We start from the raw sequence: 12204 nt of genomic DNA, 5'->3' as shown, positions 1-12204 counted from the left end.
ACATAAATCCCGCCCCCAGAACACGATTTATAGATTATCAAGACAGAATATGCTAATCAATGACTCGAAGATAACTACACATAAGCTACATAAATTCACCAACTAACCATTCAGAAATATTGTCGACATTGTCACTTCTCCTTGAGTCACTCCATCATTGTCTGAATCCGGTTTGAACATAAAAGGCTAAAAGTTTTTGAAATTTTCAGTGTGTGTGAGGTAAAAGGACACAAGCTGTTGTAGCTCCGCCCTCTGTGCTGGGAGCAGCAGCTCATTTGCATTTAAAGGAACAGACACAAAACGGTGTGTTTTTGCTCACCATCAAAAATGGACAATTTTAACATGCTATATAAAAATATCTGTGGGGTATTTTGAGCTAAAATTTCACATACTCACTCTGGGGACATCAAAGACTTATTTTACATCTTGTGAAAAGGGCATTATACCACCCCTTTAAAGCCATCTTTTCTTTTTGTTGTTGCTGCTTTGAACTGATTTAAAAGGGTTAACAATGGGTTGCGATTGTCGACTAGTGAAACTGACTATTTATCTGAAAAAACATTTATGTACTTTTTTTTTTTTTTTTAATGTTAAGCACACCCACTAGTTGATGTTGATTTAATTTTATGATTCCAAGTCATCAGTATTGGAGATGCCCAGCCCTAATGTGAGCTGTTGTTGTGAGATTTCTAAATGCTTCTTTCATCCTACTTCAGGAATCGTGAACTGCTTGAACTCGGCCTGGACAACGAGGACTCTGAACACGAGAATGATGAGGATACCAATCAGAGTGAGTTCAGCATGAAAATGTGTTAAAGCTGTTGACATGTCCATTAAATTCTGCGCTGATTTCCTGCTGTCAAATCAAACCTCTTTGTTACTCTTGACTGCACAGGCTCCACCCTGCAGGATAAGGATGAGGAGCCAGTACCCGCTGAGACCGGACAGCACCATCCGTTTTTCCGCCGCTCTGACTCCATGACCTTCCTAGGATGCATCCCTCCTAATCCTTTTGAAGTACCTCTCGCTGAGGCCATTCCTCTGGCTGACCAGCCACATCTCCTGCAGGTCAGTGATGCCCTGTACCTGCATTTCACTTCTTCTATTAGAGGTGATTTGTGATGTCAGTGCAGATGGTTGAGTTTAACACTGCTGTTTTTCCTCATCTCACAGCCCAATGCCAGAAAGGAGGATTTGTTTGGACGGCCAAGTCAGGGTCTCTATTCATCCTCGTACATGGCCAGTAAGGGCCTCACGGATCTGACTGTGGACATGAATTGCTTGCAGGTAAACATACTTTCTAACAGTACCGAAAATTGGTGAGTTGTTTTTTTTTTTTTTTTTTTTTTTTAGTATTAAAAACTTTTAAATATATTTCTGTAAATATAAAATTTCTGTGAGAATTTCTGTTTTTAAACTCTGACAAATAATGGTCTTAAGTGATGATACATTGCATTGTGCCTAAATTCACCCTAAAACTCCCCTATTTTTATTTATTTATTTATTTTGGTTTCAGCTTTATTTTAATGTTTATTTACTTTTTTATTTTTACTTTTTTGTTTGTCAATTATTTTAAATAAATACAATTATTATTTTTATTAATTATAAATGTATACATTTTATATAAACATATAGTTATATATATATAAACTCGTGCTGTCAATTTAACATGTTCATTTAATTAGTTATGGAAAAATAACGCGTTAACATTATTTAACTCGCCCGCCCCAGACCTATGCAAGTCATCTTGCATTTCATATAGTTGATTGGTGACAAACATGATGCAGGGCAACAACTCTATAGAATGCAGTTATATGCCTAAAGCCAGGGCAGATTTGTTGTGCATCTCCGAGCAACACACAGCGGTGTTTCGTTTCTGAATGATTCCGTATTTTGAGCTAATCAGTCATTAAGAGAGCTATTTACTTGGATTCCTGAATTAATCAGCTGTTTAGAACAAATTGGATGAATGAATAATGACTCAATTTCTTACTCATTTAGACATTTACCGCAACCTTCTGGCAGTTTTAGTTTCTTATTTGGAGCATCATTTCTTAAAAAAAAATAAATAAAAAAATCCTATTTTGGGGATAGTTTGCAAAAAAAATAAATTTTTATTTACATTTACTCACCCTCATGTCGTTTCAAACATGACTTTCTTTCTTCTGTGGAACATTAAAGAAGATATTTTGAAGAATGTTGGTAACCAAACTGTTTTGGTCTGTAAATGTATCTAAATACCAATTCAGAGGCAGCTTCTGAAAAAATTAAAATAAAAAGGCAGTTGTTGAATTAAATAAAATATTTCTTTCTAAAGCTACTTTTTGTAATGTCTATTTGATGCTTTTCTCATTTAACACAATAATGACTTTAAATGATCTTTTGGGAGTAATTTCTCAACCAAATTTAATGTGCAATTAATTTGCGTTTAATTAATTGGCATATCATGTAATTAAAATTAAATATTAAACACTTGACAGCCCCAATTTAAACACAAACTGATGTTAAATAATTCCCCGTGCGGTCAAAAAAACGCTTCTCTGATCAGGTCTCAAAAATGAGCAATAAAGCAATATTTTTACAATATTGTATTATGGGTAATTCTCATCCCAGATTCTACCCACAAAGATGTCGTATTCGGCGAACATGAAGAACGTGATGAGTATGGAGTCTCGGCAGAGGGGTGGCGAGGAGCAGTCGACTGCAGAGCAGGACATGGATGCATCTAAACCAGGCCCTTCACCCCATGATCTGGCAGCCCAGTTAAAGAGCAGCCTCCTTGCAGAGATTGGTTTGACAGAGAGCGATGGCCCGCCACTTCCCACATTTATGTAAGTAATAACATTTAATAGAGTCATTAAGGGCTGTGAGTGGTGTGATAATGACGTTTCTTGTTTGTTTCCTCCAGTCCACACTGTAGTTTCATGGGGATGGTGATCTCTCACGACATGCTGCTGGGCCGCTGGCGGCTTTCTTTGGAGCTGTTTGGCCGTGTCTTCATGGAGGACGTGGGAGCAGAGCCGGGATCTGTAAGTACAGCTCATTTTTAGCAGATTTTTTTCAGAGAAAGCCATTTTGAACAAAAGACTTTGCATTTGCACACTGTGCATGGAAACCATCCGCAGGTCACGTCGCCTTACAGTATTGAATAACACATTTCCATGGACAAAATGCATATGGAAAATTGCAGAATACGCAGAGTGAGCTGCTGCGGGAAAAGTGCATGACCCATGTTGTCTGAAACCTGAGAAGGCTTTATATTAAGGGTTTCAAACAAAAGGCACTCGCCGGCGCATACATGTGTCAAACAGACGAAGCACAGTAGAACAGGAGTGCAAAAAGTCTAACTAAAATATGCATTTTGCTAAAATATTTCTTGTTGCATATAGATTTTGTGCTTTTGTTTATCATTTTAACTTTTGCAAGCACTGGATGCAATAACATTAAGCAGTCAGTTGTTTTTTGGTTTAGAATGTAATGTTTATATTTAACTCTTTTTTGCATATAAGATATAGCATAGCCAATATAGATGCATTCACTATATTTATTTTCACATTGTTTGGAAGACAACATTGGGCAGTATGTGGAATAACTTTTTTAAAATAATGGATTAAAACACTTTTTTTTTAAATTAAAAACACTTTTTTTTAAATGTTTAATCTGATTAATCAACAAATTAAGCGACAGATTAAACGATTATCAAAATAATTGTTACATCCCTAGAAAAGTTGGTCAATAAACATGAAAATCGAAAAGAATTGTTCTATAAATATCTACTTTTCTCTGAACGTTGCAGATCCTGACCGAACTGGGTGGTTTTGAGGTAAAGGAGTCCAAGTTTCGGCGTGAGATGGAGAAGCTGAGGAACCTTCAGTCACGTGATCTGGCCCTGGAGGTGGACCGTGACCGAGAGCAGCTCATCCAGCAGACCATGCGGCAGCTCAATGCCCACTTCGGCCGGCGCTGCACCACTACGCCCATGGCTGTGCATCGTGTAAAAGTGACTTTCAAGGATGAACCAGGAGAGGGCAGCGGAGTGGCACGGAGCTTTTACACGGCCATTGCTCAGGCTTTCCTGTCCAATGACAAGCTGCCCAATCTGGACTGTGTACAGAGCGTCAGCAAGGGAATGCAGGCCAGCAGTATGTATCAATTTCCTTCTGGTTTTTCTTTTCTTTTTTTGACAGGCCATTTTATGGGATGATGAATGGTTTTCATTACTTTGTTTTATTTCTTTTCTTTTTTTTTCTTATTTCTTATATTTATTGGCCCTTTTTATTAACCTTTTTTCAAGGATAAATGTTTCAGCTGCTGCGTACTGTTTGTACTGTACTGTATTTTATTTTATTTTTCTAAACCGTTTTAATTATTCTTATTTCTTTTTATTATTTTCATTTCTTCTATGTAAAGCACTTTGAATTGCCATTGTGTATGAAATGTGCTATATAAATAAACTTGCCTTGCCTTGCCTAAATGTGGTGAAAGTTTTCTGCTGTTTTTGAGAAGGTGATGCTCAGGTTTTCTGTGTCTGTGTTTGCAGATCTTATGCAGCGGCTGAGGAACCGAGACCGTGAGCGTGAGAGGAGGAGCGGAGGACTGAGAGCTGCATCCAGACGAGACCGTGACAGGTGACTTTACCCGAGCCTTATATATCAAATATTCATGATGTATGTTCTGGCAAAATAAGCTTAAGTAAAAAAATTTTTTTTTAAATCCCCCCAAAAAGAATGATAAAATTCATTATTTAAAAAAAAATAAAAAAAATCATAATCTTCCATGGTAATTTCTGGCAAATTAAGTTTAAGCAACATTCATTTAATGGAGCTGTTTTTTGTGTGTTTTTTTAATCCCATTATTTAAAATTATTTGATTCAATTTAATATTAAAAATGTAGTATTTAATTAATTTAAATAAAAGATAATCTTTTGTGATATATGCATTAAATTTATGGGTATTCTTTAAAAATTCAATTATTTAAAAATAATAATAATAATAATAGTACATTTTATTTATTAAGTGCCTTTTTAGCACCCAAAGTGCATAAATTGTTCATGATAAATTTATTTTGCCAGAAAATACATGAATATATCATGGAAGATGATCTTTTATTATACATTCTTATTTAAATAAAAAACAACTGCTCATGCTGCGTGTGTAGCATCTGTGTTTGGATCGTGATTAAAATGCAGTGGTTGCCTCTAATTTAAAATGGCTACAGATATGTTTTTGTTTAAGGCCAGTTTGGCCTGTAATAGAGCAAATAAACAACAAATAAATTTGCTTGTAAAAATTCGGCAATTGGAATCCGCCATGAAAAATCATGATCGGTGCATTCCTAAAAAAAAAAAAATTAATAAAATAAAAGATTTAAAGCATTCATTTTTTTACATTTAATTTTATATATATATATATTTTTTTTTGCAGGGACTCAAGGAGACAGCTGTCAATTGACACACGGCCATTCAGACCCGCATCAGAAGGGAACCCCAGTGATGAACCGGAGCCGCTGCCGGCTCACAGACAGGCTCTAGGAGAGAGACTGTACCCACGAGTGCACGCCATGCAGCCGGTACAAACCAGTACAACCATCAGCAAATGTGGCTTTTGAAAAGATGATGTAGTGTGTGATGTGCATTTATGTGGTGTGCTTTTCTCTACAGGCATTTGCCAGTAAAATCACAGGGATGCTGTTGGAACTCTCTCCTGCTCAGCTGCTGCTGCTCCTGGCCAGTGAAGACTCACTCAGAGCTCGTGTGGAAGAGGCCATGGAGCTCCTCATAACTCACGGAAGGTGAATAATCTCACGCCCCCTGTCAAGAGAACAGCCATTTATGCCTTCAGTGAACTTAAACAGTTGAGAAATGCATGTGTAACAGTATATTGTATCTGTGCATTTGGTTTTTAAGTGAGAGCAGCCTAAAACCTGCTGTTGTCTGTCATTAAATGTTAATCAAATTACAAAAGAGAGAAAAAATCTCTCATTGCTTTTGATTGAATCACTTTTGTAACTTTTTGTAACTGAAAACTATGCAGGTTTTTTTTATACATTTGATTTCTTAATACGTTTATGTAGTATTTCTTATTTCTAGTGCTTATTGCTTTTCAGCTAGGTCTTTCATTTGTGTCTTTGTTCTGTTGTTATTTGAGTTATTATAGTATTTAATAATATTAAATACATATTTTACTAGTATTTAAATAAAATAATATTAATTATATAAAACAATTATGTAAATTACATAATTTAATTGTATACAAGACATATTTCACATTATATTTATTAATTTAAATGTATTTAATAAATACTGTAGTAATTGCTTATTGAATTTATTTGTTATAATACTAATAAATAATTTGTTTTTGTTTTTTAACTATTGTTTGCCATTTGATTTTGTGGTGTAATACACCTAGACTTTTTTTGCTGATAGTGGAGTACTTTATGAGCTTCTCTCTCTTGCACAGGGAAAATGGCGCTGACAGTATACTGGACCTCGGCCTCCTCGACACTCCTGAAAAAGCACAAGTATGTTGTGTCTAAAACTCTAAAGACTCTTTTCTTGTTCTTTGCATCAGCTTAGATTCAGGGTACAACTCATCATTTTGTGCTGTATAGTTTTTGCATGCATATTGTGCATGAGTTGATCTATATAGTTCTTTGGAGATTAAAGAAGTTCTTTGTTGCACCTATGATCTGTTTTTAATTGTAACTTCCACATTCCACCAGCAGGAGAACCGAAAGAGGCACGGTTCCACCCGCAGCGTGGTTGATATGGAGCTGGACGACCCTGATGACGGGGATGATAATGCACCTCTCTTTTACCAACCCGGCAAGAGGGGCTTTTACTCGCCCCGCCCAGGCAAGAACACTGAGGCCAGGCTCAACTGCTTCCGTAACATCGGCAGGTACGAGACACATTCACTTGAACATCTGTGAGAGAATGAACCACCAGCTCCTACTAATATCCCTGATTCTTTTCTTCTGCCTGCAGGATACTTGGGTTATGTCTGTTACAAAATGAACTTTGCCCCATCACACTCAACAGACACGTCATCAAGGTGTTGCTCGGCAGGAAGGTGAATATCTACGTGTTAATAACTTATGTAATAGCGATATCCTGCATTGATCTGAGGTTAAACCTGTCACTAAGTTAGGGCCCTGTAAAATAGGGAATCGATTTCTCGATTTTAATCGATTCTCATTTTTACGAAACGATATCGATTCTTAAATCCCAAGAATCGATTAGTCATCCTGTTTTCAGTTGATGAATTAATGGAGCATTTATGCGCATCCCATCCAATAAACCGCAATAATCTTTGTGCTTTGTTATTATTGATATGAAACAAAGTCTCAGATTTCAAATTACGTCCATTTTCTTACGAAATTCAAAAACATAATTGCCGTTTTGACGCTGTGGCGTGAGATCGCTCTGGCTCAGCTCAAGAGAAGCAGCAACGCGGAGCGCACATGATCTTCTCTTCCGCATTAATAACACCAGTTACAGCGCGAAATAAACACGAATGAGCATCTGAAAGTGTGTTAAAAGAGAGTACAACTTATCGAAATCCGTATCATGTCACATGGAATCGCTCAGTGTTTCAACCGTGGAAAGACGTCAGTAAACAATGTCATGTAACGTCACATTTACCTTAGAAAAACCATATCCAGTGACCATAAACTCGTTAGTCAGCTGGATAAATTAACTCTAGAGAGGAGCATTTTGCTAAATGTATGCACCATATTACATAGTCATTATAATTTTTATTGTTCTTCAATATTTAATGCATGTTTGAATAAATCTGGAAAGTTTTTATGACAGCCACCATTTAAATTTTTATATTTTCATATAACTTTATTATTATAAAAATAAATAAGTGTATTTTAAGTATTTGTATACAAATCAGTTAATTTTTACCTTCAATATTATAGTAGGCTAATGAAGCCTATAGGCTACAAATGACTCTCATAGTTTACAATAATTTTTTTCCCTTTTATTTTCCAGTTTTCCTTGAGAAAATTTACAATGTATTGTACCTGATATCCAAAATAATCGATACTGAATCGAATCGAATCGCAAGCTTGTGAATCGAAATCGAATCGAATTGTGAAATCTGTGTCAATACCCAGCCCTACTGTAAAATCTGTTTTATTTTTTCCATAATAACTATCAATATTAAATACTGCACCTTTAATAATCAAAAAGTGTCTAATTAATTGAATTCATAAATTAACAATTAAATAATTTATCAACATTTTTACAATAACATATGTATGAAATGTTTTATTTTTTGCATAATTCTGGTTTGTCTCTTTTAATTTTTATTTTTATTAAATGCAAATTTATCAAAAATGGTGGAAATCAAAGACAAAATATTAACATTTGAATTCATCTTTTACAATGAAATCAAATGCTGCACAAGTCCACTGATAATATTAAAACTTCATTAAATGTCAAAATTTCATTATTATTTTCACTTTGAGATGTACATACAACTGCGCGTCACAAGCTTGAGTGTGTAGTATACAAAACTGCGCTCATTCACCGAGACATGCAGAACATGCAGACCCCGTTTTTAAACGATGTGAACAGCTGTACAGCCCTACTTTTGATTTACTTATCCACAATTTGCCAAAATTCCGTGACCTTTTCTGACTGGATTTCGCTGTGCTGCAGGTGAACTGGCACGACTTCGCTTTCTTCGACCCGGTGATGTACGAGAGCTTGCGACAGCTGATTCGACACTCTCAAACCGAGGAGGCGGAGGCTGTGTTTGCGGCGATGGACCTCGCCTTCGCTATTGACCTCTGCAAGGAGGAAGGAGCAGGACAGGTAATGGCTACATTTCCCTTTTGTGTTTGCATTAGGGTTCAGTGTTTGCACATGTCTGAATGTTTTTCTGTTGGATCTGCAGGTGGAGCTCCTGGCCGGTGGGGTCAACATGCCTGTGACTCCTCTGAACGTGTACGAGTACGTGAGGAGATACGCAGAGCACAGGATGCTGGTGGTGGCAGAACAGCCTCTGCATGTGAGTGCACTTAACTTTTGAGTCACCTAACCTGATTTTTAGGACTCAGAGAGCCAGACTTTGACTATGTGGTCCAAATCACAGCTCATTTTGAAGCTTACTGGTTTTGCATCTTCTTAATTTTGGTCTGGGGTTAGCAGAGTAACATTGAGATTGACAATTATGTGCTTAAATGATGGTGGCTAGGGACAAAACGCTACCAATGCCAGTAAAGGTAGTTTATTTTACAATTAAGGAATTACCTGTCCAGTTTTCCCCTTGGGCAAGGAGAAGGTTGTCATCAGCACAAAAGCAAATATAATGAATGATGAGAAACAAAAATTGCAAAAAACAAAACGAGATGACAAAAACTGTATAAAGAAAGAATAAAACTGAGCACAAAAAAAACTAGCAAAAAGGGCATATTAACACGACATAAAGTAGGGGAACAGGAGAGCAAAGATTGTCTGCCTCGCGTTAATCCTGTCACTATTTTAAACGCTGACGGTAGACAGGACCAATAGCAGTCCTGAGGGGTTGAGCCTAAGAAATTGACAGAGCGAGGGAGAGAAAGAGGGCAAAACACAGAGGCACAACTACCGGTTTTGAATGCACATTTACTTTTATGCATTTGGCAGACGCTTTTATCCAAAAAGCGACTTGCATTGCATTCAAGCCGAACATTTTTTCAATTCACGCATTGCATGCTTTAGGTGCATGTTCTTTCGCCACTCACTGAAATATCTATACTCTCTGCCAAAAATAAAGCAATGCACAGATGTAAGTGAAGATGTTGTTTTGCAGGCCATGCGGAAGGGCCTTCTGGATGTGCTTCCAAAGAATGCTCTGGAGGACCTGACGGCAGAGGACTTCAGATTGCTGGTCAACGGCTGTGGAGAAGTCAACGTCCAGATGCTCATTAGTTTCACCTCTTTCAATGATGAATCAGGTACATAAAGCCTCGCTCAGACTGTCAGCCCAAATCGGATTTTTGTGCATATGATTGGAATCCGATCATATTTAGCGAGTGTGAATGGAAAAAAATCACATGAAATGCAAATCCATTTTGAGCTACATTTCATATGTGACAATGGACCACAAAACCAGTCACATGGGTCAATTTTTTTAAATTGAGATTTATACATCACATGAAAGCTGAGTAAATAAGCTTTCCATTGATGTATGGTTTGTTAGGATACAACTATTTGAACATCTGGAATCTTGAGGGTGCAAAAAAATCTAAAAATTGAGAATATCACCTTTAAAATGGTCCATTTATGTTCACGATTGTGCTGCATTCACTCACAAAAATAAATGTTTTATATATTTACAGTAGGAAAATGACAAAATATCTTCATGGAACATGATCTTTACTTAATATCCTAATGATTTTTGGCATAAAAGAAAAATTTATCATTTTAACCCATACAATGTATTGTTGGCTATTGCCACAAATATACCCATGCGACTCGAGACTGGTTTTGTGATCCAGGGTCACATATGTTTTTTGAAATCAAATCGCATTTCTGGAAATCTGTTCCAGCTCTAATCTGATTTTTAGATTGTAGTTTGCCACTTTCTCATGCCACGTAAAATGTAAAAATGTTAGATGTTGTTATAGGAAACATGCTGAAAGTCGCTGCAGAAACAAGGTTGTGTTGTTGCAAAGTGCCGGTCAAGCAGAAAATTACAATACAGTGGATGCATAAAATTTTGAGACTGGTGGAGACGACAGCACGAACAAAGCCGTGCAAACCAGCCTCCTCCGTTTCTGCCGCTGCCTCAGAAGATGTAGTAGTCAGCGCAGCGGCTACACATTGTCATGTTGTAAATAAGACGAAACATCTACCTCTGCAAGCCTACCTCAAACATGGCTTGTCATTTGAAACGTTAGTAGAACGAGCGTCCATGTAAAGTGGCTAACGTTAGCCTAACATTAACCTAGATACATGTGCTCTAATATTAGGGGTGTTCGTGTGGAAGCTAAATTAGTAGCGCTCACTGCACGACATGTTTAACTCAACGTTCATTTCTCTCTATAGGCACGTCCAGAGATGACGAGCCAGTGTCGTCAACTTCAACTTTGCAGCCGACACTTAATCAGAAAACACTAGTTTATTAAATTTGTTAAAATGTTCAGACAGTCTCCTTGGTTTTTTTCCGATACATTCATAATCGTTACTTTTGCCAGTGCACTGCGAGCAAGCTTTATTAGCGCTTTAGCACTTAATTTAAGGCTCAATATTAAAGTTTAGCATTTCTCTGTAATGTAGAGCAATGTTAGCAATGTTAATATTCTTTCTTAGCCCTGAAACTCAACCCATGTTGTTTGCGCCTCCAAACATCAGGCATCTGCCTCTGAATGCAAGATATGACAGTGTTTATTGCGTTTGATCTGTTCTCTGATGCGCAAGTAATTTTTTTTGTCTGAAATAAATTCACAGACTTCCCGTTGCAGCAACTTAATATAATAATAAGCAAAAATAATAATAATGTGTTACTGATATGCGCCGATGACCATGAAGTGATGATTTTTATTTTCTCTCTCTTGAAGACATGGGATTGGAAATGATGCTTTATTTGCAAATGTTTTATGAGATATTCCAGTTTTGGAATGTAGCATGGAAATGGCTATTGACTGTTAAGCATATTTTAGCCTGTTTCTATTATAGGCAACAATTTGAATCAGAAATTTTGTTAATGGACATTTTGAAAGAACATTTTCCATCGAATATCAAACTAAAGGTTCTTATAATTGCTATATTTTTATTGTAAAAATTTTTTTGGTTAAATTGTTTTATATAATTGTGTATAACTTTGTATGTAGTTTTATTAGGGGCCAAGCACCAATTGTAATCATTGGCCGCCTCCTTATCCTTATTATTATTCTGCTGCTGCTTCCTTTTCTTTGTTCTTCTTCCGCTCTTGAGTCTATGGCAGCGCATAGAACCGCTTGTGGGAAAGTTATGAAATTTGCCACACAGATAGAGGACAGTCTGGACATAAACCACAGCAATTTTGGAGTCTAACTCAATCCCTCTAACACCACTAACTTTTCAAAGTTTCACTTATGTTTATGCTAATAACTTTTGAACCTTGAGGCTAGAAACAAAATTCTAATTTCCCTTTATTCCTTCTCTCAAGACGATTCGATTGAAAATGTAATTTTCCGTCATGAAATGTACTACTTTCTCAAACTCCTCC

At 36.7% G+C, this 12204-nt stretch overlaps 1 protein-coding gene across 5 annotated transcripts in view; it reads left to right on the top strand.

The window, feature by feature from the left end:
• Positions 1–12204, top strand: part of ubr5 (ubiquitin protein ligase E3 component n-recognin 5) — a 61241-nt gene that overhangs the window by 47078 nt on the left and 1959 nt on the right. For 2 of the 5 annotated variants that reach the window (XM_084088618.1, XM_084088615.1), the window contains exons 42-56: positions 717–790; positions 896–1068; positions 1174–1287; positions 2614–2831; positions 2909–3029; positions 3797–4142; positions 4541–4628; positions 5425–5569; positions 5661–5791; positions 6460–6520; positions 6722–6900; positions 6987–7071; positions 8670–8825; positions 8908–9021; positions 9805–9949. In XM_084088618.1, coding sequence (XP_083944744.1) covers positions 717–790; positions 896–1068; positions 1174–1287; positions 2614–2831; positions 2909–3029; positions 3797–4142; positions 4541–4628; positions 5425–5569; positions 5661–5791; positions 6460–6520; positions 6722–6900; positions 6987–7071; positions 8670–8825; positions 8908–9021; positions 9805–9949 — 2150 coding nt within the window. The remainder of the gene's footprint in view (positions 1–716; positions 791–895; positions 1069–1173; positions 1288–2613; positions 2832–2908; positions 3030–3796; positions 4143–4540; positions 4629–5424; positions 5570–5660; positions 5792–6459; positions 6521–6721; positions 6901–6986; positions 7072–8669; positions 8826–8907; positions 9022–9804; positions 9950–12204) is intronic. The other 3 variants (XM_084088619.1, XM_084088617.1, XM_084088616.1) reach the window with 3 other exon arrangements.

The sequence above is a fragment of the Abramis brama genome (genome assembly GCF_963993115.1).
Source record: "Abramis brama genome assembly, chromosome: 17".
Lineage (NCBI taxonomy): Eukaryota > Metazoa > Chordata > Actinopteri > Cypriniformes > Leuciscidae > Abramis > Abramis brama.
The sequence above is the reverse complement of the archived record's forward strand: the minus strand, read 5'-3'. Positions and strand labels throughout refer to the sequence as shown.